We start from the raw sequence: 27928 nt of genomic DNA, 5'->3' as shown, positions 1-27928 counted from the left end.
CTGAGCCAGGGGCTGAGTAAAGAACTCGGATAGAATTTCCTGAGGGGGCCTGAGCTGGGATGGACAGAACGGGAGGAGGGGCAGAGTTCCTGGAATTTAGAGGTGGACTGTGTAGTCAGGAGCTAAGGGATAAGGAGAGAGATGGGGAAGTTCAAAAGTGGCCCATATGAAGAGGTAAAGGGCATTGTCATGAAGGGAAGGACTTCTCTGTTCTCAGCCTGAGCAGAAAGAAGTCTTTACTGATTCCCCAAAGGGACAAAGAATGCAAGGATTGTTTTTACCTTGACAGTTGTTCATAGAAGCATTTGGGAAGTTTTTCTCCCCAGAAGGAAGTACATATCCAGTGATGCAGGTGCAGTTGTAGCTTCCATATGTATTAACACAGTCTGCATTCATACCACAAAAGATTTTAATGGGTGGTACACATTCATTAACATCTGTAACATAAGAAGCAAAGGAAAAAAAGAAAGGAAACATGTATTTTTGTACACAGCCAAGGTGGAAATTTGTTTCATCTGATTACAGAATGTTGTTTATTACACGAGCTTTTTAAAATTCTCTTTTTTTAAACATGGGAGAGCATACATTTTAGTCTGTAATTACTGATATTCTCTCAATCATTTCTTTTTTCTTTTTTTTGATGTTGTTTAGTCAACAAGTCATTCTGACTATCATCCCATTTGGGGTTTTCTTTTTTTTTTCTTTTAATTAAAGCTTTTTATTTTCAGAATATATGCATGAATAATTTTTCAACATTGACCCTTGCAAAACCTTGTGTTCCAGATTTTCCCCTCCTTCACTCCCCACAGATGGCAACTAATCCAATTTATGTTAAACATATTAAAATATGTTAAATCCAATATACATATATATATATATATTTATAAACTATCTTGCTGCACAAGAAAAATGAAATCAAAAAAGAAAAAATGAGAAAGAAAACAAAATGCAAGCAAACAACAAAAAAAGTGAAAATACTATGTTGTGATACACACTCAGTTCCCACAGTCCTTTCTGTCAATGTAGATGGCTCTCTTCATCACAACATCATTGGAACTGAACTCAATCATTTCATTCTTGGATAGAGTCACGTCTGTCAGAATTGAACATCATATAATTTTGTTGTCATATATAATGTTGCATACCCTCTGACCTAGCAATATCACTATTAGGTCTGTATTCAAAAAGACATAAAAACCAAATAGGAAAAGGACCTATATGTGCAAAAATATTTAATATTTAATATTTATAGCAGTTCTCTGTAACATGCCCTCCTAGCAGTTACTATTACCAGTCTGTGCTAGGCCCAACAAAGTACCTTTGACCACTGACCTTTGTAGTGTCAACTCTACCCGGCTCGCCTCCTCTGAGGCCTTCAAAGGTCTCTGGCCACAATTTCTTGAATCTATAGCTTAATAACCAGTAGCCCACTCAAGGACAGCCACGTGTAATCTTAAAAGCCTTTATTATACCTACTCACATAATGCTCTGACTTAATGCCCTGACTTGTGAATTCCCTAGTGAACACCTGGGCTGAAGACCCACGTGTTCTCTACTAAACTCCTTATCTCTCAGCTATCCATCAGCTTGGCTCAGCTACCCAGGCTAGGGAGCCAGGTTAAAGAGCGCCAGGTTAAAGAGAGTGACTGCTGTCTGCAGTGGGGTTATAAAGGGCCTGTGAGGTCACACACACAGCCAATCAGCGAGAGAGCCATCACTCATTATGAAGCTATCTCAATATGGCCAGGATCCCACCCACAGGGCAGTCCTATATCCACAGAGAATACTTCTGGGCCACTCAATCTCCTGTTGCCCTGTGGCTGCCTATTTAAAGGCCCTTACAATTCCCTTCTCTTGTTTTGCGGAAATTGCACATCTCATCAAGCTAAACTTTTAGCATCAGCTATAGTTCACTTGATCCATGAGATGACAGAGTGTTATGCCCAAGGAGGTACAAAGCAGCAGATCAGTAAAAAGAAGTATGACAATGAGAACTAGGCTCAATAGTGGCCAAGTGTTCAACCCATTCATTAAAGTCATACTCAAGGAGATAATAAGCCAAAGAGGTTGGATGCCAATGAGGTAGGATGTCAACACTAAGGTGGGAAGTCAACAAGGTAAAACATCACAATTCTAGTTAACAATTAAATATCAGTGAGGTAGGGTGTCACAATTCTAGTTACATTTATCACAATTCTCGACCAATTCTAGTTTCTCACAGTTCTTTTCTGAGGCTAAAGAACTGGAAATTGAAGGAATTCTCATCAGTTGGGGAATGGCTGAACAAACCTAATTTTTCTTGTGTTTTTTTTTTTTTTTTTTGGTTCTGTGTTTTCTTTCTCAACATGACTATTATGGAAATGTTTTGCATGATTACCCTTATATAATCTGCATCAAACGGTTTGCCTTCCCAATGGTAGGGGGTGAGTAGGGAGGAAAGGAGAGAATTTGGAGCTCAAAGTTTTAAAAATGAATATTAAAAATATGAAATACATTTAAAAAACCCAACTATAATCTCATTTGATCCTTACAACAATCTGGAGTTAGTGCTGTTATTATCCCCATTTTTCAGTTTATGAAACTGAGACAGGCAGAAACTGTGCCCAGAGTCACAAAACAAGAGTAGTTAAATTTGAACTTAGATCTTTTTGACTCTGGATTGGATGCTCTATCCACTGTGCCCACCAGCACCTCAAGCACATACTCTTTGGGCTTCATTTCTTTTGATTGTAGAGGTTTCACTGGTGTTAGACTAGCAAGGATATTGTAATCAACAGAGAGCTACCATGGAGCCAGAAGACCTGGATTCAAGTCCTGCCTCTGACATATGTTGCTGTATGATCTTAGAAAAGTCACAACTTCTCAATGCACTAAGCAGCTCTCCAAGAATATAAGTGGCTTTATCTTAAAATTTTTAGAGTAAATGTTGTTTAAAGTAGGAAAAGAATTCTGCCATGAGCCATGGTTAGAAAACTCTGCTTCTCCTTTTCATCCCATCATGCCCTGCCTCTAAGCATTTACCAGGGTGTGCCTCCTGCCTGGAGAACATAGTTTCCTTATCCCTACCTGTTAGAATCCTCTTCCTTTCAATTCAATTCAACAAACATTAACTAAAATACCTAATATCTGCCAGCTGCTGAGGACAAAACCAAAAGATCCTGCTGTTCCCAAAAAGTTTTCATTCTGCTGTAATCTTCCCTGATTTCCTTGCCCCTTTAAAAATTTGTCCATACACAATGTTTGCCTTTTGAGGAGGAGGGTCCCTACCACAGTCTTTTTTGTATTTTACTTATGTCTTTCTAGTTGACCATAAGATCCTTGAAGGCAGAGTCTATCATCCTCTTCTTTGTTTTTCCCCAAATATATAATTACTGAAAAGACTTTCCCATGACCATTCATCCATTCAACAAAGAATAAATGGATGAAATGTGTCTATTGCCCAAACTGTGACCTCCAGTTTGTCTTTCTGGATCAAATACTATAAGTGGACAGTGAGTTGGGCCTAGAATTAAGTAGAAGAAGGAGAGTAGGCTGGATTACCTTCAATAAACTAACAATCTCCATCTTTTCCCCTGAACAAAAGTCCATACTTTATAAGTTAATGCTCTCTCAGTATTGGGGTTTGGGTATAACACATGAACATAAGAGTCCTTGAAGAATTTCAGATGTATATCAGATACAAAGAATAGAGTTGCATGGTGGTGATGGTGGGGAGGAGATAAGTATTTATACAGCATCTACTATGTGCCAGGTAGTTTTACAAATATGATCTCATTCGATGCTAAAAATAATCCTTCAAGGTGGGTGCTATTATGGTCTCCGTTTTACAATTGAATAAATGCAGACATACAGAGTGGGGTGACTTGCCCAAGGCCACACAGATAGTCACATCAAAAAATAAAGTAAATCTCTTTTTTTCAGTAGAAGTGAAAAAGGTCTCAAGTATCTTGGGAAAAACCACAAGGCTGTTTGTGTCCAAAAAAACACAAATTGGATTGGATAAGAGGATCATCAAAGTGGGAAGGCATGGAAGGGTTGTGAGCTGCTTTATTGGAGGGAATATCCAAGTTGATGACATCACAGATCTATTGGCGTTATCTCTTTAATCACCAAGCATAGTGACCATTTTCTCAGTGGAAAAGCTGATGATCACAGCAAGTGGGACAGCAGTATGAGATCCTGCCACTGAGGTTCACCAGCATCCTGGCCCCATCACCACCAGGTTACCCTCCTTTGGCTGCTGATTCTCCCCTTCCCTCTTCCCATTTCCTGCCTCCTCCACTTTCCCTCTTTTCCAAAAGCAGTCACATAACAGGGTTCCTTGCATTCCCCTCCTCACTCAGCTGCTCCCTCTTTCTTGTTCCCAATGGACTAATGTGGGCATGGCTTCTTTACCGTCACAGATCTCCAGGATGTCACTGAAGTATTTGTTCCCACTCGAAGTAATAAATCCATCCTCACAGGCACAGTGGGTCTTGTTGACACAAATGGAATCTTTGGGACATCCACCATGACGACATTGAGAACCTAGTCAGAAGAATAAAACTGATTGTCACAACTGTGCTTTCCATAAGGCTTTAAAGTTTATAAAGCATATTTGCCACACCATCCCTGTAAGATATAAAGCATAGTGATTATTAGTGATTATTAACCCCATTTTACAGATGAGGAAACTGACAACTAATGTTCCAATAAAAATAGCTTTTATTATATTCTATTAGGTTCATGTCTTCACCTGGTTGGGAGGTGGGAAATTGGGAAGTCTATAGCTTAGTAATTCAGCTAACTGGCTACCCTGTGAACCTGGGATAAGAGGAAGGAAACCAAAAGTAGTTTGTTTTTCCCTCATGATTTAATTGTGTTGGGGAGGACGTATTGAGGCTAATGATAAATTTTAAAAAATTAACACATTTCTACGACCACTTAAAGCTTATTGAGTGTTTTCCTTTACTCTGTGAGGTACCTGGCATAAGTATTATCACCTCCATTTTATAGATCAGGAAACTAAGGCCCTGGCTTGCTCTGGATTACACTTAGCCAGTAACAGAGCAGGGATTCAATCTCAGGTCAGGATGGCAGATTTTGGAGGGGGGAATATAGACCAAAGGCCTTGATGGGGGTCTGTGGAGTTGTAAGGGAAGCTTCTCCCTATCCCTTTCCCCAGTTCAGGCCCTTCCCTTCCCTGGTTGGGCTTCCCTCAGTCTTCAGCTGTAGATGGGATGAAGTCCCAGCATACTTACCTTTGATGAACTGGAGCATAGCAGTGTTCAAAAGGACCAAGATACAGAGCCCTGAAATAGAGAGAGGGGGAATATGGGAGTTTAGTGACTGTCTGCCCCAATCCCAAAAGATGCCAAGACCCTGGGAAGCCCCATAATGCACTTGGTTTCCATCCCAGAATTACTCAGTAGTGCAAGGATTCCAACCCAGGCCTCTGGCTCCAAGGAAAGAAAGGAATAAAGGGCCGGCCTTGTCATGTCTCCACAGGGCAGGGATTGTGAGGACTTGGACCTTCCTCAGGTGGGGCTGAGAGTGCTCCCTCTTTCCCCATCTGTAAAAAGAAGGGGCTGGTCTGATCTATCACAAGATCCTGCTAGCACAATTCTAGGACCCTGTCTTCCACTGTCCTGTGGGGAACTGGGGGGTCATGATGGCATTTGAATTTGGAAGGGACCTTTGAGACAAGCTAGTAAAAACTTTGCTTTAACAGCTTGGGCAACTGAGACCCAGAGTGAAGGAAAATGACTTGCTTAAGGTCACATAGACAAGAGGTGGGAGAGGCAGAATTCTAACCCATGTCTTCTGCTTTTACTCTCCCATCTTGGCTCTGCCTCTTTAAAATCTGAATCTTCTGACTCCAAACCTAGGCTTATTGCTTCAAACTAATCAATCCATTAATAAACATTTATTAAGCACCTACTATGTACCAGGCATTGTGATAGACATGAGGATATAGAAAGAGACAAAAAAAATTCCCGCCCTCAAGGACTTAAAGTTTAATGTAAAAAAGCAGAAGCTGAATTTCATTTGAAAGATGCCTGGACTAGTAGCTAGGAGACCTGAGTTTGAAATGAGGAAAAACTGAAGGGGAGAGAAGGAGTTCTAGACTGGTAGGAAAAAAAGACACTGGAATGGGAGTCAGGGTACCCAAGCTGAGTCCTATCTCCAGAGCTTATTAGCTGGGTGACTAAGGACAGCCCATTCTCCTTCTCTGGCCCTCAGTTGGCCCTTCTGGGCCTCTAAATCACAGTTCCACATTAGTTTGATGGATCACTAAGAGTCCAGGAGGATAAATGAAGATAGAAAAATCAAGGAATTTCTTAGGAGTCTTTTAGCCACCCCCTTGGAAGCTGCTTTAAAGCTCTTCTGGCCCAGGGGTTCACAGGTGAGTCCCAGAGCTATTGACCTGAGCAAATGAACCTGCCCCAAGTCGGCACTACAACTTCCTCACTTGCAGCTGTTTCAGGGGGTGACTGACCCACATACTTCCATCAGATGCTGACCCACAAAAAAGGGGGCAGCTAAGCTGATTTCCACAGTCCTTCATTGAGCACTCACCCTGTGGTAAGCACTGTGCTATTCAAAACAATTCCCATCCTCAAGGAATTGATGTTCTAACAGTGCTCTCAGATCCTCTATGATCTGGGGCATACAATTATGCATTTCTCCAATAGTTGGTACTGTTGTGGTTCAGTCCTGTGTAACTCTCTGTGACCCCATTTGAGTTCTCTTGACAGAAATACTGTAATGGTTTGACATTTCCTTCTCCAGCTCATTTTACACATGAGGAAACTGAGACAAGCAAATAAATGTCTGAGGTTGGATTTGAACTCAGGTCTTCTGGATTCCAGGTCATTCACTCTATCAACTGAACCTTTTGCTTCCTCAATAGACCAGTGGCAAAAAGATAACATCAGGGTAGTTGCTGCAACTAAAACCTCTTGTAGATAACTGAAATTGCAGGCAGAGAAGAAATTCTGAATCTAGGCTAATGTTGAGGAAGGAAAGAATTGGTTGTATGGGGAAAGGAAGAGATAATTGGTTTCCCCTCTTCTTCTCTGCCTCCCCTCCTCTTTCTTGCCCTTCCAGTCTCACCCCCTCCATTTTTCTGTAGGACTTTGAAGAAATCTCTTCTCCCCTGCCCCAGAACCTCAGTTTTTTCATGTGTAATGTTAGGAGGTTTGACTGTATGACTTCTAAAACCTTCCCACCTTTAATTCCCATTAATTGGTGAAACTCAGAGTTCTCTCCAACAATACTGCTCCACAGAGTTGTGGATTCTGAGTTGGAAAAGATATCCTAAGTCATGTGTTCCATCTCCTGAAGTTACAGGGTGAAGTGACTTGTTTAAACTTACACTGGTGGTAAGTCCTAAAGCCAAGACTCCAAGACTTTCTTTCCATGTCCATCATGTTTCCCCAAGGAAATTACTGTATGTTGTGAAGAAGGGCCAGGGAATGGGGAACTGACTTCCAGGGGGAGGAGAGCAGGTAACAGGGAATGATGTGGAGTTAGGGCCAAGTGGAGTCCTTTTTTGTGGCTGCCTACTCTCCTACTAGTCCTAAGATTTGGATCCTATGTTATTTTAATTAAGGAGAAGATTTTGACTTGATTGGATTGATTGAGGTCCTATTTCTATCGTTTTTCTTTTCTCTGTCCCAGGAACCTTCTCCTTCCTATCCTAGAATATGGCCCTTAGAAGTAGAATAGTATAGGTGAAAGGTGTAGCAGTGGTCCTCACAATTTTTAAATAGGGGGCCAGTTCACTGTCCCTCAGACTGTTGGAGGGCCAGACTATAGTAAAAACAAAAACTTACACTCTGCCTCTGCCCCTCAGCCATTTGCCATAATGTCCTCAACAGGGCGCATCTGGCCTTTGGGCCTTAGTTTGAGAACCCCTGGAGAGTCTAAGGAACTGTTTGAATCTTGCCTCTGCTACTTCCTACCTGTGTGTCTGTGTTGGAACAGCTAGGGGGTGCAGGGATTAATGAACTTGGGCTAGAGTCAGGACGACCTGAATTCAAATCCAGCCTCAGACATGTACTTGAGCAAGTCACTTAACCCTATTTGTTTTACATGTAAAAAGAGAAAAAAATGGCAAATTACTCTAGGATATTTGTATAGAAAATTTCAAGTGGTGTCATAGGGAGTGGGAGATGAACAACAACACTTTTGTAATTTTGGGAAAGTCAGCTAACAAAAATCTTATTAGTAAAATGGGTGATTTAGACCAGATGCTGTACTTTTATCCCTCTTGATTCTGCTATTATTTTGTTCCTGAGTTCTATTAATATTTAATTTCTCAGGTGAGGGGCTAAAAAGGCGAGGGGAGATGGGAATTGGGTTGGGGCTGGGGTGGAGACATAGGTGAAATCCTCTGTGCCAGGGAGACTATCCCATCCAAAATTTGAATGGACTTCCTTTAGGAATTGTGGAACAGTTTTAAAGTAAGGGCTCTAATAACCAATTAGCTGTGGATTCTCATCCAGGCTTGGTTGAACCAGGGGCCTCTGAGATTCTGTGCTTCTGCCAAGGAGGGCTGATCTGAGGCTCAGAATCATTCTCCAGTCTGGAGAGGGCCCCTAACTGTCATGGATGGTTGAGAGAGAGGCATCCTCAGGGACTGCATTGGGGGAAGGGGGTCATGAAGAATGGTGGAGTGGAAGGCAGGCACTGAGTCATTTCCTGGACAGAATGGACTGGCTGAGTCACCCTGGGCCACTCTCAGCTTGAGCCCCTGGTGGGTTTCAGGCTGGAAGGGAAATTCTGGAGCTAGAGTTCCAGAACCAGGAGGGCTAGAGCAGAGCTGGAAGCCTCTGGGCTGGGTGACCAGCAGAGAGATCTGGGGCAGATTGACTTGGTGGAAAAATATTAGCTTTAAAGTTGGCAAAGTCCAGTTTGAATGTCAGTCCTGCTCCTTATTAGCTGTGTGACCTTGTTAGTTCCCTTCTCTGGGTTTCAGTTTTCTTCTCTGTAAGGTGGCAGCAGTGGCTTCAATGATCACTATGGGTCCTCCAGCTCTAGGCTGCTCTCTGACCACTAGGCTTTCTTGGTAAGGCTGACCCTGTCTCCTAGCCATCTGTCTAAGAGTGAGGAGCTGGGGAGGAGGGATAGGGATGACCCTGGGCACTTGGGTCCTTAGAGTCCACCCCAACGCTACCACCACACATGCATCCCCTCCAATAGAGTCCTGAGCAGCGCCAGGCTCCCTCTGTGTAGCCTGGCTCTTGGGTTTGGCCAAATGTTTGAAAGCACCAGCTGTCTTTCTGTTGTCCACTGTCCCCACCCCCAGTCTTTGCAGTTCCGGCACATTTGGTAGAGGCCCCAACCTGGGCCTCTCCCCTTCTCAGTTTGGTGGGGAGGAGGAGGCAAGGGCAAGAGCCTGGGGGAGGGAGTAGTGGTGATGCTGGCAGAGGCCATTTGGGGTGGATGGGAAAGGAAGGATAGAAGCCAGATTCTATACCCTCAAGCACCACTTCAGATGGTAATGATCCTCTAGTCAACATCTGGAAAAAGAGTTGGGAATTCCACAAACAGAAGCTGGGACAGGAGCCGAACCCTGGCTCCCAGTCTCCCCACCCAGCCCATCTGGTAGACTTTTCCTCTCAGCAGGCGGGAAAACCTACTGTTTCCCTCCCTACCCCCATGCCTGACTGTCTGGGGCTGGAGCTACTTCCTGGGCCCACTGAAACTTCATTAATTGCTGTGCCTCATCTCTACCTCTACCTTTTGAGCCAGGGTACCATATGTGAGTCCCAGGCATAATTTGGAAGACTTATTGGGGGAAAATGTTACTTTAAATGCTCTGTCTCTCTTTCTGACTCTATCTCTCTCTTTGTGTGTGTATCTCTCTCTGTCTCTCTGTCTCTGTCTCTCTTCCTCTCTCTCTCTCTCTGTGTCTCTGTCTCTCTCTCTCTGTGTCTCTGTCTCTATCTCTCTCTGTGTCTCTCTGTCTCTGTCTCTCTGTGTCTCTCTGTCTTTCTCTCTCTCTGTGTCTCTCTCTGTCTCTGTCTCTCTGTCTCTCTGTGTCTCTCTGTCTCTATCTCTGTCTCTGTCTCTCTGTGTCTCTGTTTCTGTCTCTCTCTCTCTCTCTCTCTCTCTCTCTCTCTCTCTCTCTGTCTCTGTCTCTCTCTGTCTCTGCCTCTGTCTCTCTCTGTCTCTCTCTCTCTCTCTCTGTCTCTGTCTCTGTCTCTCTGTCTCTCTCTGTGAATGTGTGTGTGTGTGTGTGTGTGTGTGTGTGTGTGTGTGTGTGTGTCTCTCTCTCTCGGTCTATCTCTGCTTGTCTTCCTGTCTCTATTCCTATCTCCTATCTTTCTTTTGAGGATCTTAAAGCACTTTACAAATTCATACCTCCTAAGAGGACAGCTGCATGGTGTGATGGAGACAGAATTATACTAGTGTTGGGAGATCTGAGCTCTAGTCCCAACTCTGTTCCTATCTACCTGTGTGACCTGATCCTGATCACAGTATCACAGAAGTTCTTTGTTGGTTAGGGATTGCAGAAAACATCTCTTCTGCATACCTGTAATCACTGCTATTGAGGAGGTTAAAGTTAGTTCAGAAGTTCTGAGCTATAATAGGGCTAAAGCGGATCAGGTGTCCACACTAAGCCTGGCACAAAGATGGCAGGTCCCCGGCTTTCTTAAGGAGTAATGAACCAGGTGAGAAAAAGGAACAAATTAAAACATTTGTGCCAATCAATAGTGAGAATGGGCTGTGAGTGGCCACTGTATTTCTTGTCTGGGCAAGATTGAGAAAGAAGGAAAGGAAAGAAGAAAGGAAGTAAAATTATTTCAGTTGATGACAATAACAAATCATATATCCTCTCTATGCTTTTCTTTCTCTGCAAAATAGGGATGACACAATCTGTTCTTATCTACTTTACTTGATTGCTGAGTGATTAAATGAATAACACACACAAAGCATGTTTTCATTTGTGAAATATAGGGCTTGGGGTTCTATTGGATGGTCTCTTCCAACTCTAGCAGTTTCTTAATCTAAAGGAGAAAGTATCCTGTGCTTCCATTCACATGTGCCAACTCCAATAGCTCTCCCTCCTGGTCATGGACCCAGAGAAGTCATCATAATAACAATAGTAAACATTTCTATAGGACTTTGAGTTTTGTTTTTGTTTTTTGTTTTTTTGTGGTTTTTTTTGGAGGCAATTGGAGTTAAATGACTTGTCTAGGGCCACTCAGCTAGAAAATGTTAAGTAGTTATCTAAAGTTGGATTTGAACTCATGTTCTTCTGATTTGAGAGCTGTGCTCTACCTACTGCAAGCAACATCTAGCTGCTCCACAACTTTGGACTTTACAAATTGCTTTACAAATATTATTTCATATGTTCCTCACAACAAGAACCTGAGAGGTTCTCCATTTTATGGATGAACAAATTAAAGCCAGAGAGGGAAAAACCTTTCCTAAGGTTACTGATTGGGTGAGTAAGTAGCAAGTCAAGATTTGAATGGAGGATGTCAAGCACAAAAGCATTATTTTTTTGCTTGCATCATGTACCAGCCATAGGGCTCTTTGAATCAGGGAACTTTGAATCCAACTGGAAGAACCACAGTTTGATCCATAAACTTCTGTGAATCTGTTCAGAGGAAAAAAAAATGTTGGGAAGAGAAACAGGAACTCTCAGCAAATGGACTCTGTTTTTTTTTTTAGTTGAAGTATGAGAAGAGGTCCTCAGCTGTGAGGTTAGGGGAGTGACATGGAAAGTTTGAAGAGAGAAGGGTTACAATAACTTCTGTGGTAATGGAATAGAGAATTATTTAGTAAACAATGACAGGATTACTTTCTTATAGTGAGGAAGTAATCTAAGAGTAATTGAGATTAACAATCAAAAATAGATAGGAGTCCCTGTTAGCTTGGTTTTATGATTTCTTCCATTTCAGTTTAATAATATGTGAGATAGTTAGATGGGGCAGCCTGAAGTCAGAAAGACTTGAGTTCAAATCCAGTCCAACTAGTAGTTGTGTGATCTTGGGTAACTCACTTCACTTTTCTCACTTTAATTTTCCTTATAAGTAAAACAGAAATGATAATAATAGGACCAACCTCCAAGGATTGTGAGAATAAAGTGAGAAAATATTTATAAAATACTCTGCAAGTTCTAAAGTGCTATGCAAATGCGACTTATTGTTGTTATTAATACAATTACCATCATTGTTATATAAATAATAATAATAATTCAGGGTTGGGAATTTAGTAAGATGTGATCTGCAATAAGAAAAGGAAACAGGAAATAATATAGAGTTGAACTGTTTCACTAACAAGTTGATCTTGGGAAGGAAGGAGATTTATAAGCAAAGTAAAGGTGATGATGGGATAGTTTTAAGCAAGTAATTTGTGGGGAAAGAAGAATGTCCTAAGAGGCAGTAGATATTAACTACCAGAATATGGATTGAGTGACAAACTTGGATTGTATGAACCTCAAAGTAAAAGAAGTTGCTGGATGATAATGTAACGGGAAAGAAATAACAGTAAGGAGCAAAAATTAGTTCAACTCCCTCACTATGATCAGTGAGTCAGAAAACATGAGGAAAAGTATAGCCAATACTGTACCATTGAAGGGATGGCCAGGGATAAAGGAAATCTGATTTTGAATTCTAGCTCTTCTCTTACTGTGGGGTCCCTTGATCATAATAACTTTCCAAGTTTTAGTCTCTTCTAAAAAAATGAGGGAGTCGGACAGATAATTTCTGTGATCACTTGAAATTCAAAATCCTATGATTTAGAAATTTATTTCATGAGATAATTGAATTTAGAATTAGAAAGGACATTATATATCATGGGATATATAATTTTATAGATGAGGAAACTGAATTTCAAAAAGGTAGAGTGATCTTCCAACTAAGGTTGCAGAGGTATTAATTGGCAAAGGTAGAATGTGAATGCTATTTCTCTTAATCTAAATCCAATTTTTCAGTTGTAAAATTTATGAGTCTTTGATTTCCATTTAATTTAAGTTTGGTATTACTGAAATACCAAACTGAATTCGTATCCTAGAATCCAGCCCCCATAATAATCAAGTTTCTATCTAAGATACTGGAAGAGTTGGGCTCTCTCTCTTTCTCTCTTCTTTCTCTTTTTTCAGTCTAGAAAGACACTTTGTTTTATTATTTTTTAAATGTGTGTGATTACTGAAACTCACTGATAAAAGTATTTTGAAGTATATTACAAGAAAGTATTAATTATCAGATCACTTGCAGAATATGAACATGTTAACACTAGAAGAACCATTAAAGACCATTTAGTTCATTGTGAAAATTAGAAATTGAAACCCAGTGAGGTAAATCGGCTTACCCAAACTCACACAGTTAATTAGTTTGGGGTTTAGAACCCTGGTCTCCTTCTGTAATTATTTCCTTGTTTCATACTTAGCCTATAACTCCTCAAAATAATTGACCTTCATAAATAGATTAAGAGTGTTTCTCCTCCCAAGGCCTTCTTTATATTGCTAATTTGCTTAGCAAGTTATCTCTTCCTATATAGCATTTAATTCCAGTTTAGTTATCACTAATTTTTGGTTAAGGGTCCAAGTGAATTTATTTGTGTCCTATATCTAGTATACACTTTTTCTCAGAAAGTTTTGTTTCTCCCAAATTTTAAATTTCAACTCACTTTGAAATCTTTCTTTTTAAAATTTTATTTATTGATTTATATTTAACACACACTGCTTTATGAATCATGTTGGGAGAGAAAAATTAGAGAAAAACGAAAAACCATAGAGAGATAAAAAACAGAAAAAAAAGTTAACATAGCACGTGCTGGTTTACATTTAGTCTCCTTAGTTCTTTTTCTGGATGCAGATGGCATTTTCCATCCAAAGTCTATGGAAATTGCTTTAAATCATTGTACCACTGAGAAGAAACTAGTCTTTCATAGATAATCATTGCACATTCTTGCTTTTACTGTGTACAATGTATTCCTGGTTCTGTTGGTTTTGCTCAATATCAGTTCTTATAAATCTTTCCAAGTCTTTCTAAAGTCAGATTGTTCATCACTTTTTTTTTTAATAGAACAATAATATTCTATTCACATTCTGTTCATATATCACAACTTGTTTAGCCATCCCCAATTGATGGGTATCTACTCATTTTCCACTTCTTTGTAACCACAAAAAGAGCTGCTATAAACATTTTTGCACATGTGGGTTCTTTTCCCTTTAGTATTATTTTCCTTGGGATATCAATCCAGTAATGGAATTGCTGGGTCAAAGGGTACGCACAGTTTTATGGCCCTTTGGGCATAGTTCCAAGTTGTTCTCTAGAATGGTTGGATCATTTTTACAACTCCACCAACAATGCATTAGTTTCCTGATTTCCCCACATCCTCTCCAACAGTTATCAGTATCTTTTCCTGTCACATTAATCAATCTGGGAAGTGTGAAGATGTACTTCAGAGATATTTCAATGTGCATTTCTCTAATCAATAATGATTTAGAGCATTTTTTTTTCATATAATGATAGATGACATTAATTTCATCATTGGAAAATTGTTCATATTCTTTGACCATTTTTCAATAAGGAAATGACTTTTGTTCTTATAAATTTAACACATTTATTTATTTATTATTTATTTATTTCATAGTGTTTTCTAGTTCTTCTTTGGTCATAAATTCCTTCCTTCTCCAAAGATCTGATAGGTAAATTGTTACAGAGATCTCTTTTATGGAATATTGTAATCTCCAGAAAATTCTAGATTCATATTTTTTTCTCAATAGTTTCACCCTCCTCTTCTATCAAATTTGTATGTGTATATATGTATGTATTTTTGTATTACTAAAGTATAATATACAGACTGATTTAATTTTTTCTCCCTCCCCTTCCTCTTCTCTTGACAATGTGATAAAAAACAGAGAAATATCCCAAAGTAAAGGACCTGAAGCAAGGAGAAATATCAAAGACAGAGAGAATTCTCAACCTAATTTCTTCCTCATTATAGTTATACATTGATTGTGATAGCTGCTTTCCCCTCTTTACTTACCTAAAAGAAATAGTGGACATCTGATTCCCATGATGCCGAAGTAATCGTACCCAGTAGACTAGCCACTTGAAAAACCTTTATCCTGTGCTTTATTTCAGGTCCTTTAAATCTCACAGATTTGATGTCTTCTGAGCCAAATACTTTAGAAAGAATGAGCAAGACTTCCTAATTTGTGACCTATTTCCTGATCACTGATTAAAGAAGTAATGCTGAGCATTTTTTTGAGACACAAGTTGAGGAAGTGATAGTTTTTGTAGCTCTTTAGTGGGACTCCTTGTAGCTCTGTGTTTTCTCTATGGTGGTGCTGTCATGATTAGGGTACAATGAATCCCTAAGTAATACCCTAGTGAAGATGATCTCCTTCTACTTTTGATACATCTAGGCAAGATACATAAAGTTCTTGTATTGGTGGTTGGGCTTTTATGAATTAAAAAAAATACATTAGCTAAAATGGCTAATGTAGAAGTTTGTCCTGTTTGTATATACATATTAACAAAGGGTTTTATTTTTCTTGCCTTCTCAATGATTGAATGAGGCAGAGGGAAAGAATATGGAACTGAAAACAAAACTGAATTAAATTGAAAAAAGGAAAAAAAAGCTTTCCTGCTAATCTTTCAGATAGATACAAGATTCAGTAAGAAGAGGAATGAACTATCATAAGAATCTTGATGTAATTTAATACTAAATTGCCAACCTTCCAGAAAGGTTGAGGTTTGCCTCTGAGGGCACAAAATAAAAGAAACTATTTTCCATTTAATTTGTTTTTCTTTTAGTTGCAAACTATCTTATCTACTCTAATACAGTAATATTCTTTTATAAAATTCTAGAACTGGGTATTTTTTTTTTTTTGGCTGAAGCAATTGGGGTTAAGTGACTTGCCCAGCTGAGAAGTATTAGACCTGAATATTTTGTAAAAGCAGAAGCTAAGACATATAGTGACTTTCCCCCCCACTTTGAAGCTGACCATAATTATCTTGGGATTTTGATTGCCAATCACCTTCCTGTTCTATAAGATATTGAGACAAGGAGACAGTATTTAACATCTTCTTTATTTTACTAAGATAATCACTGGAGGGAAAGAAAATTTACTTTCACTGGAAAAACTGAAATTATGCTCCTTAGTAAGAATTCAAACAGTGGCATTTGTTAAAATACATGCATGTATCACCCTAAGTTTTAGGGGTCATTTATGTTATTGTAATATGGGTGAACTTACCTCCAAGAACATTTTTTCCTATGGCTCTTTTTGTTGGACAATGTTATCCCCTTTCCTTACCATCAACAAGGAAAAAGCAAACCAACCCAAACTTGTGTAAACTTATTGTTTGACAGTAGCATGCAATAGAATAATAGATGTCTAAGGTCAGATTTGAACTAAGTATTTCTAATTGTAGGCTAGGCAGTCATATCTACTGTACTACCCAGCTGCCTATGCCAGGTAATAGCCTTCTATTTTAACTTTTAATTCTTATTAACAAGAGGCTGATTTTTATTGTTTTCATAATGCTAAATTTATGATGCAAAAATGATCTGACCAATGCCCCCTTAGTTTAATGCTCCAAGACAAACTAGTTTCTTACCCTAACTATAGTCTTACACATGAAACAGTAATTCTTTCAAATCAAGGACAATTGCCATCAGCTTTTAGGAATGTGAATAAAGAGCTTTTTAACCCTCATAGAGGTAGAGAAATGTATGTTTGTAGAGCACTTGTTTTCACATATATGATGTCATTTGGTCCTCATCAAGTAGGTAGCCAAAGCCCTTTTATCTCTATTTTATGGATGAGAAATCTGAGGTCCAAACACCAGAAGTCACTTGTCCAAGCTCACATTGGTGGTTAAGTGGTAGTATTATTTTAAATTATAGTCATTCTGACTTCAAATCTAGTGCTAGTTCCTCTCTCTTCCATGTGCTTTCCCCAATATTGGAGGACAATGAAATTAAATTGGTTTAAGTAACATATTTCCAGTTTTATGGTTGCCATAAGAACAGTAAAAGAGAAATGGTTTCAACTATACACAGTATCATAGTTTTCATCCGACTAGAATATACTGTGCAAGTAAACTCAGACGGACTTTGCATTTTTACCCTTCCTGTGGAAGAAGAAAGCATGATATCTGAAACACTGTAACTGAAAATGAGGAAGTTACAGATCAGGTAAACAATGAGCCAATTCAGAAACTTTATGGTTTCAGATGGGGCTAGAAAAGAAAGGGTTTATGTTAAGAGCCTTCTAGGAAATGCCTTTGCTGTTGTTTTATCCCTTCTTAGCCTCCCCATTCCAGTGATGCTGAAGGCCCAGCTGTTCAAGAAAAAAATCCCTTTCTCTACCTTCAGTTCTATTTCCTCCTTTCCTCGACTCTACCCCATCCTGTCCTTCAACCTATCAACCTGTAATTCAACCTCTCCTTCTCTTACTCATTGTATCTTCTGGTACATACTGGCCACTGTTTCTAGTAGCTATACTTTCTCCCAATTCACTGGTTCCAGTGGATACAGAACTCTCTTTGCTCCCTATTGCCAGTTCTGTATTCTACCATCATCATTTAGACACCTCTTCTTCTTTGAGGTTTATACAGTCAACCTGGATCCTGGGGTTGTTAATCACTAATCTTTAGTACATTCTTTTTCCTTTCTCAATGAGTTTAGTACCTTGCCCATTACACACCTGTCTAATCTATGTCCTGACCACATACTAAGATTCATCAGCATACCTGCTGATCTTCTTTTAAATGCCCTAATTCCTTAATTTACTTAACTTCCATTAAATTTCCTTCCATTCTCCCTGGGGTAGATAAAAAATTGGGTATGCCCTTGATCTTAATATCATACATAGTGTTCCATTTTCATGTTCAAGGATTCCAAAGTTCCATTATCTTACCATAATATGTATCCATTCTATCTCTTATTCTTTATTGTTCTTAAACTTATTCTTCATTCTCACCATGACCTCCAATTTCTCTTCTTCTCAGTACTTTCCCAGACTATCACAACCACTATAATTATACTCTTCCCTCTTACAAATTGTGATCTCTTGGGGAAGTAGCTTGAACTTCCCACTAGGTTGCACTTTCAAATCCCTTGCTCTTCTCCATTTTGCCCATCTTACCTTGTTAAATCCCAGTCCTGCTTTGCTCTCACCATTTACTTCTTTTATTCCTACTCATTTGCTGCTGAATGTGATGAGGAAACCCCAAAACTCTTAAAACCTCCTTGGACTCTGCCTCAGGGAAGGGACTCCACCCCAAGCACAAACAGTTTCATCCTCATCTGGCTCAATCCCAAAACCCATTGAATTCTATTCAAATTCTAAACCTGGCTGAAACTCAAGCCTGAAGCCAACCTGGGACTCCACCCACAAGTCCTTTCTGATTATCCAAAGCCCCCTATTATAAAAAGAGCCAAACTGGAGTCCACTCTTTGCAGAGATCCCAAACATGGCATCCTTACACCTGCCATGTCAAAGGATTTCTGCCCACTGGAACTCTGGTTCCGGTGCCCTTTATCTCTACCCTCAACTTTACTAACTAAACTTTACTTCTAAGCCCCATAATAAACCTCTTTTATCAATCTAGGTTTTGGGGTCTATAAATTCTTTTACAGAGGACTCTTGCACCGCTACTAGACCTCATTTAACTCTGTATCCTTGCGTCAAATCCAAAGGGATTGTGGGGGAGTTCTATTTGACTCCCTGTATCCCAAATCTGACACTAGATCTCAATTAAACCTAATTTCATTTAGATACCCCTTATCTAGTTCTCATCAAATGGAGCTGGAGGAAGTCACAAAACTATTCTGTCCGGATCCACAACAAATTTGTATTATCTAATCTCAACTGAGCCCTCATTGAATCATAGCAATCCCATTCCTCAATAATCACTTGTGTATCTTATTTATCACAGTAGCTCCAAGTCTGTTTTCCTCAAATTTCCCATAGCACTGCCTCTCCCATCTTCTCATTTGAGAAAGACACAAACACAAAAAAATGAGGCCATTCACCAAGAAGTTCTGTTATCTCCTTCCTTCATCATACCTTTCATCCCCTGATATCATTCATCTCTATCTCCTCTTTTAGTCTAGTCTTACATAAAAAAAGTTCTCCTTTTCCTTGACAAGGCCAATCCTACTCTGCCCAATTCTTACAAAAGCTCTCATTTGATCTTATTATCTCCATCAGCTATCATGCCACATTTATATCAGTAAAACTCCTCAAAAATGTCACGTATAACTGCTTTTATTTTCTCTCACTTTTTTTTCCTAAATTATCTTCAATCTAGAGTCAAACCTCATCTTTGAAACTATACTCTCCAAGTTATTAATTATGTTTTAATTGCTAAATTAAAAAGTTTCCTCTCAGCCTCACCCCTGCTTCTGACCTCTTTGCAATATTTGATACTGACCATCTTACATTATTTACTCAAGACAAGATAGTACATACATAAGTATGTGTGTACATGCAGACATACATGTATGTAATATTTTTCTCTAAAGTGTAATATTTTCTAGGAGCAAGTCTTTTTTCAGTTCAATAATCACCTAAAATTCAGCCAGGAGTTAAAGTCCAAATCCTTTATTGTCTCCTTCAAAGTGTTGTCTTTTTTCCTGGGGCCGGGTTAGCTTTAATAGAAGCCTATCTCTCTCCTTGGTTCCGAGAGCTCTTGCTGCTAGTCCTTTGCCTCTGCCAGCTTCAGCCTCCAGCTAGCACAAAGGTGGAAGATGGAATGAATCTGTCTCAGACTCAGAAAGCCTCTAGTGTGCTTGTCCTTCTGGCCCTGAGAGTTCCTCCTTATATGCCCTGAAGTATATACCAATCATTATATCACTAGAAAACCATTATTTGTTGTAGGATTAAATTAATGCTAAACTAGATTTAACCACTGTCTCCTCAATTCCACTTAATTAGCACCTTGTAAGAATCCTAACACATGTACATATAAAACTTCCTTCTTCATTTGGATATTGTACTTGTTGCATTTGCTTTCTTTCAACCTATCCAAGTTCCATCAAATCCATTCCCTTGCAAATAACCTCTTAGAAAGGTTCCTTTAGACAAAGTTTGCCTCTCTAAATACAATCTGATTTTTCACCTCAGAAATAAATCACTGAAAATTTCCATTTCATATTTTTTGTTTGTTATATTTTTAAAATTGGTGTTTCCTATTGTGAAAATTCAGTTTCCCAGTGGAGATTTATAACACACCATTAGTTTATATTCTTGAAGAATTGCCTAGAGTCCTAAAACTGTCAGTGATTTTCCTAAAATGCAGATCTGATCATATTATTTCATCTTCTAATTAATAAACTGAAATAGATCCCTCTTGCTTTCAGAAGAGAATATAAAACTTCCCTGTTTAACTTTCAAAGCCTTTCATGAGGTGTCAGATATTTATACAATTCTAGTCACTTATGGGTTCCTTCAGGTAGTTACATTGCAACCATTGAGCACATAAGAGTGAAATTCTGATTCTTTATGATTGTTTTGAATTCATGAAATATTTCCTAGTGAGTCTCCAATTTTTATACATGTCTTAGTTACTTATATCCTGGAGAAAATTTGTGTATCTTACTTGTTCTCAAGATTTGGGCCTCCTTTTTTTCCATTTTTTTTTCCTGAGGTTAGGGTTAAATGACTTGCCCAGGGTCACCCAGCTAGGAAGTGTTAAGTGTCTGAGACCAGATTTGAACTCTGGTCCTCTTGAATTCAAGGCTGGTGCTCTAGCACCACTGTGCTACCTAGCTGCCCCCCCCCCCTTTTTTTTCTTTTTCCATTTTTTAATCCTAATGTTGAAAAAGCTCGAAAATAGTCATGATTTGGAAGGAAAAAAATGCCTCTTCTGCATGAAAGGATCATACTGCTCATCTCCTCAGCAAACCCTGAGGGATCAGAAGGAAAAGAACTGACTCTTATCCATGACCAATTCAGGAAGTTTTGCCCATTGGTGTATGCTTAAGCAACTGGGAACTTGTTTAAAAAACGTGCTTCATTATAATTTGTCTGGGAGACAAATTGAAATCATTCACTGGGAGGAGGTTTCTTGGGGAGCTTCTGGGGAGGCAGCCTTAGTTTCAGTTTCAGTTCAATAATCCCAAAATGCAGCCAGGAGTTAAAGTCCAGATCCTCTATTGTGACCTTCAAAATCTTGAATCTTCAGTCTCTAGCTCCCTCTGAATCCAAAGCCTCCATCCAGCATGAAGGTAGACATGGGAAATGAAATCTTGACTCTGAATCTCCTAGAGTGTAGGAATCAGACTCTGCCTCCAACAGTGTAGGATTGTGGGTTTCCTAGAATTCAATCCTAGATGTGAATCTCCCAGAAGTCTGTAACATGCCCTCCTGGCAGTTACTATTACCAGTCTGTCCTAGGCCCAACAGAGTACCTTTGACTACTGATCTTTGCAGTGTCAACTTTACCTGGCTTGCCTCCTCTGAGGCCTTCAAAGGTCTCTGGCCACAATTTCTTGAATAGTAGTTTAATAACCCATAGCGAGCTCAAGAACATCCACGTGTAATCTTAAAAGCCTTTATTATACCTACTCACATAATGCCCTGACTTGTTAACTCTTTAGTGAACACCTGGTCTGAAGATCCACGTGTTCACTACCAAACTCCTTACATCTCTCGGCTATCCATCAGGTTGGCTTGGCTATTCCAGGTTAGAGAGCCAGGTTAAAGAGAGCGACTTGCTGCCTGCAGTGGGGTTATAAAAGGCCTGTGAGGTCACATACACAGTCAACCAGTGAGAGATAGTTACAAAGCTATCTCAATATGGACAGGATCCCACCCAAAGGGCAGTCCTATATCCACAGAGATTACTTCTGGGCCACTCAATCTCCTGTTGCAATGTAGCTGCCCATTTAAAGGATCCTTACAGAAGTCCATGAGCAGGCTTTTCCTTTAGACTTGTGAATCTGCTGGACTTGTGAATCCATTGAAATCTGGCTCTCTGAATCTCCTTGAGCTTCCCTGAAGTTCTCCCAGGAAGTCTTCTCCTTGACCCAATCCAGATTGACTCCTTGACTCAATGTTGGCTCCTTATATCCTCCCAAAGAATGGGCTTGTGAGTACCCCATGAGCTTGTGGGAACTCCTTACAGAACCAATGAGCAAACTCCTTTAAAGGTGTAAACTCCTTTAAAAGTTTGAACGCCTTTAAAGGTGTGAACTAGAGAATTGTTAAATACCAACTTAGCACCTAGTAATAATCCTAACATCTCCCCCTTTCTTTTGATTTAGAACATAGGGTGGTCATGACCTTGAAACAGGTATACATAAATCCATCAATATGGGACATATTGCACATAATTACATAAATTACATAAATACATAGTAACATAACACATTCTAGAAGTGATGTAACAAATAACACAATCAAATAATCATAAATTGAGAATTTATACATGTCCATAAGTCCTAGAAATAGTCCAAAAGGAATCCATTGTCCATTAGTTCATATGCCAGGAATCCAATAATTCCTACAAGTTTTGAAGTCCTGCAATAGTCTCATCAACAATTTTTCATCTCAAGGAATCCAATGATCCTTGCTGATTTTCAAGTCTTTTCACAGTCTTATCTTGTGTTAGGGAATCCAATGGTTCTTGCAGATTTTGTTCTTAGGTCTTCTCCTTTGTTTCCAGATTTTTCTCTTTTTCTGTCTTCTTCCAGGTGCTTGTGTTTCCATCTCCATGTGTTTCCTTCTCTGTCTGTAAAAATACAAGCAAACCCTCTCTCCCAGGCAGTTAACCTATCTAATTTCCTTCTATTTACCACTTTCTAAATCTCTTCTCATCATCTGGCAATTACATTGGAGCTGTTTGCACTGAACACTACCCTGTTGGTTTAAAAGGCCTGTATTCTCCCCAAGTGTAATCCATTTCTGCTATCTGATTGCTTTTTGGCTGATTGATCACATCAGAGTCCTGACCTTCTAAAGGCTCTTTGGGTGTAACCTCAGCTGCCATCATGCCCCACCTCTCTTTTGATTGACATCTTGGACTGGGCTCTGCCTCTCATTTCCCTGGGTCAATCCACATTCTGAGGCCCAGTGGAAGCCCTTGTGACATTTTAGACATGGAGTGTTAGGTCTTCTCTCAGCCTGTCTTCTCACTCTATCTCCATATCTTAGATGTCCAACTTTTCCACATCGATAGCATTGACGAGTTTCTCTAGAAGTCCCTTGCCAGGAGGAACCCTGTCTTTCCATGTTCATCATTGTCTGGCTATAATAAGCATTTGTGCCCACTGTGGCACAGTGTCTTATGATCTCTTCTAAAGAAACATTTTTGTGTAGTCCCCATATAATTCTATTGCAAATCTTATTGGCATTTTCCATAGCCAAATGTCTGATAATTATTTCTGTAATTGTATTCTCTCCAATAGTTCTTGTGACAGCAGTTTGGAGATGTCCCACAAAATCTGTAAAAGGTTCATTGGGACCTTGCACTATTTTTGTGAAAGCTTCTCCTTGATCTTTCTGTACAGGGAGGGAACCTAAGCTTTTATTGCAGCCTTAGAAATTTGCTCATATACTGTTATGGGATAATAAATCTGTTCTGAATTCTCTCCATACTGACCTTCACCTGCTAGTTGGTCAAAAGTGAATTGTGTGTTAACTCCTGCTTCCCTATTTCATCTGACTTGAATCCTACATAATTCATGATACTTCAAAAGCCACAACAAGTTTTGTCCATGTTCTAAACATGTCCTTGCTATGGATTTTCAATCATTAGGGGTTAGGATTTCATAAGCCAAACTATCTAGTAACATCTTAACATAAGATGATGTGGCCCCATAAAGAGTGCAACCTTTTTTCAAATCCTTAATTTTATCCAAATCAAAAAGAGTATATCTTCTACTTTTTTGATCTGAAGATTCAAGCTCTTCAATCACAGGGTATGCATCTATAAAATCACTTACATCTTGTCCTTCTCTCTTAGCCTAACCAATGTTTTTTTCTAATCTAGTCATAGGCTGCTTAAAAGGAGATTCTGTTTGTGTTTTTGCCTCTTCCCCTCCTCCTTCTTCCTCCATCCATGAAGAATTAACTGAGGGAGGAGATGGGAAATACTCCTGTTGCTCAGAATTGTATTTAACTCTATTGTTATCTGATTCATCCTTTTCCCCTAGTTTAGTTGAATCCTCCCCCTCCTGTTTTTTCTTTAGTCTAACACTTATATAATTTCTTAAAGCCACTTGAATTAAATTGTATATATGAAGTGTATCTTTGGAAATTAAGTTTGAATTGGAATTGTAGTGTTCACCTAATTGCTCTCCTACTAATTTCCACTCGTCTGGATCCAATTCTTTTTTCTTAGAAAACCAAGGAGATGTGCACTCTACAGTTTTTAAAAGTTTAGTGATCTCCTCCCAGGTTATAATTAAACTTTGATTTTTTTATCAGTCTGATCAAGTTTTTGGCATATCTTCCTTCAATTGGAAAAGCAGGCTATTTTCTAAACATTTACTCCATTTCACTGAAATTTTACTTTAGCTCTTTTAACAAAATTTCCTTGTTACTCACCCTTATTTCTGGGTCAGAGAGACTTTCCCACTGGAATCAGGATCTTGTCTGCCCCACGTTGGGTGCCAAAATGTAAAGTCTGGGCTAGCTCCCTGAAGGGCTCGGAATCAACCAGAGTCAGGATAAGCAAAAGTCTTTGCCCCACGTTGGGTACCAAAATGTGATGTTCTGTCATCTCTAAATTGTGATTGTTCTCTCTAGGAGGAGAGCCTTCTCTGGAGGCAGCCTTCCTTTCAGTTCTGTTCAACAATCCTAAAATGCAGCCAGGAGTTAAAGTCCTTTACTGTCTCTTTCCAAATCTTATCTCCAGCTCCCTCTGAATCCAAAGCCTCCAGCCAGCACCAAGATAGACATGGGAGTGAAATCTTGACTCTGCCTCCAAGAGTGTGGGATTGTGGGTTTCCCAGAATTCAATCCTAGATGTGAATCTCCCAGAAGTCCATGAGCAGGCTTTTCCTATAGACTTGTGAATCCACTGAAATCTGGCTCTCTGAATCTCCTTGAGCTTCCCTGAAGTTCTCCCGGGAAGTCTTCTCCTTGACCCAATCCAGACTGACTCCCTGACTCAATGTTGGCTCCTTATATCCTCCCAGAGAATGGGCTTGTGAGTACCCCATGGGCTTGTGGGAACTCCTTACAGAACCAATGAGCAAATTTCCTTTTAAGGTGTAAACTCCATTAAAGGTTTGAACTCCTTTAAAGGTGTGAACTCTGAGCTAGGGAATTGTTAAGTACTGACTTAGCACCTAGTAATAATCCTAATACTTCATGTAGGTAATTCTTTTTGTGTAGGGTTTCTTTTAGAATCATAAATGGAACTTGGAACTCATATTGGTCTGCTCAGCCATAGTCAGAAACACTGTACCTTAACTCCAATATAGTGGTGTCATTTTGATCCTTTTAAAAATGAAGAATACCTATCATTCATCCAGGTAATTCTAAGGATTGCTTACTCCTCTGTAAGGACCTGAACCTCCTGGGGGAGAGTTGAGACACCTTTGTGTCAGGACCCGCCCGAACCCGGATCTGTCACCATGGCAACTGACACGGTAGGATCTGGGTGGGTGCAGGGGAGGCACAGTAAGGACTGGCTCCACCTTCGGGGAGGAATCAGGGAGGAGTCCAAACTCTAATGGGGAAATATGCAAAAAAGACAAATGGGCTATAAAAGAGCGAACACGGAAGGGCTGGGGGAGACACTGCTGACTTGTAACTTCAATAAACATCACTGTGTTCTATCCACCTCGGCTCTCTGTCTGGTGATTCCCTCCTCCCGTCTTAAACGAGGAGGGCTGGAGACGTCTGAAGCCCCGTCGGGTCGGGGAAGCTGGAAGAGGTAGTCACCATTGAGGTTTCCTGTGATGGCACCTAACACTCCTCTTTTCCTGATTTTATAATTTTAAAATATTGTTATCTTAACATATTCCCTGCCAATGCATAACATTTCAACTACATTGTACATTAAACAGGTTCTTATTGGTCAGTCTGGGAACCTAATCACTATTTATTACTTGTATCTATGTTCCAAGTTCTAAAAAACAAAAACAGAAATGAAATGTGGAATCATAATAGTCACAAAATTATCAATCTTTGTGGTAACTTTGGAATATTAAAGAAATAGTTACTAATCAATTTAAATATTATTTAAATATTAAAGAAATAGTTACTAATTAATTCTCTTCCAATATTGTATTTATCATGTTGTATGAAATAGTTATGTTTGTACACCTGAAGAAAACCCTATAGATTTCATCTAGCTTTAGAATTTAATTCTTATTATTTCGACATTAAAAATCTGCCATCTTTAAATATATAATATTATAGTATACATGAATATTAGTTTAAAATCCTTCACTTGGTACTGAAGAAGATAGAGAATTGAAGTCCTATTTATTATTGCCTGTGGTTGCAAAAATAGAGCATGATTTTAATGTTTTAAAATGTGACTTTCCTAAATATCTACCGGGTGGCAATACTTCCTTATAAAAGATGGCAGAGGAATTCACTACAATTGAGATCCCAACACTTTCCAGAATATGAAAATTCATGCAGGCAGTAAAAAGTTATTAATTGAAATTTGGTTATCAATGGAGACTATTCATTGAATTGAATTGCCTAGTAGACATTAGTCCCAATGGGTTCAAAACCGAATGTTCCCAACTGCTCCCATCTTCTTCATTTCCTTACAGAATTGGGTGATGGAATGTCGTGAGTGAAGAACATCAAAGAGGCCAGGTACCACCATCCTCCCGGTCACACAGATTCCCAAATTCAGAATCTTTCTCTATTCTTCCTTCATTCCTTCTACACTTATATTAAATTCACTGCCCTTTATCTGGTAGCCATTAGTTTCAACTACCATGCTGCCAAGTCTTGTTGATTCTGTCTTGGCAATATCTCTCATATATACTTTTTTCTCTCCCCTGGCACTACCACCAGATCCTCATAACTTTATGCTTGTGATGAGGGTTGGGGCCCCTTTAAGATTCCTTTCTAATTGCCCAACCCATGACTGACCTTGATTCACAAATCCTGGTCAAAGGCACCCTTTGAATATCCAGGCCCAGCCCCCACCATCATCAGCTCAGCTTCCCCCAGCCCTCACCTGATCTGAGCTAACTGAAAAGCCTGCCGAGAATTTAGGGGTATTGCCCATCATCTTTTGGGTATAAAAGAGGTGAGCCGGAACGCTCTCATTGCAGGAGCCTTCCCAGCCAACACATGGTATTCTTCCAGCCATGTAAGGGTCTCTGCCCGCCCAGCGGCCACCTTCAGCCCTGGCGTCTTTCTAACTGAGCTTTACTTCCAAATTCCTACAATAAATCTTTTATTTATCAATCTAGGTTTTTGGGCCTGTAAATTCATTTTACAGGGGACACTGTGCCTCATGGGATTATCTATGTGCTGAGAATGGGGTTCTCCCTTTCCTTTCCCTCATTACTTGGACTATTGTAATAGACTACTGATTGGTCTCCCTGACTCAAATCTCCTCTCATGAGTTTATTCTCCACTCAACTATCAGACTGATTGTCCCAAAGCACAGATATGACCATGTCACCATCCTCCCCTAATTCAATAAATTCCATTGGTTCCCTAGGATCTCTAAGATCACATATGAAGTCTTCTGTTTGGCTTTAAAAATCCTTTGTAGTCTGGTTCCTTCCTTACTTTCTAGTCTTCTTATACCCTACTCCTCTCAATGTACTCTGTAATGATCTCCTTGTTTTTCCTCACACAAAAGTTTTCATCTCCCAACTTTGTATTAGCTGTCCCCCATGCATAGATTGTTTTCTTCCCCATTTCTGCCATTTGACTTCTTTTAAGTCTCAGCTAAAATCCCACCTTCTGCAAGAAGCCTTGGCTGGCTTTCCCCTTTGTCTTCCATGCTAGAGATAACCTTTCATTTACATTTTATAA

General features: G+C 39.5%; 1 protein-coding gene across 2 annotated transcripts in view; it reads right to left on the bottom strand.

Moving 5' to 3' along the window:
• The window catches only part of ADGRE3 (adhesion G protein-coupled receptor E3), a 54353-nt gene extending 39234 nt beyond the window's left edge, over positions 1–15119 (bottom strand). For both annotated transcript variants that reach the window (XM_074310096.1, XM_074310106.1), the window contains exons 1-4: positions 14992–15119; positions 5241–5291; positions 4396–4527; positions 282–437 (exon numbers count right to left, since the gene is read on the bottom strand). In XM_074310096.1, the coding sequence (XP_074166197.1) occupies positions 282–437; positions 4396–4527; positions 5241–5291; positions 14992–15022 (370 nt within the window). In that variant the 5' untranslated portion in view covers positions 15023–15119. The remainder of the gene's footprint in view (positions 1–281; positions 438–4395; positions 4528–5240; positions 5292–14991) is intronic.
• Between the last annotated feature and the right edge of the window lie 12809 nt (positions 15120–27928).

Source organism: Sminthopsis crassicaudata, chromosome 1 (assembly GCF_048593235.1).
Source record: "Sminthopsis crassicaudata isolate SCR6 chromosome 1, ASM4859323v1, whole genome shotgun sequence".
In the NCBI taxonomy this organism is placed as follows: domain Eukaryota; kingdom Metazoa; phylum Chordata; class Mammalia; order Dasyuromorphia; family Dasyuridae; genus Sminthopsis; species Sminthopsis crassicaudata.
This window is presented reverse-complemented; position numbering and strand designations above follow the sequence as displayed.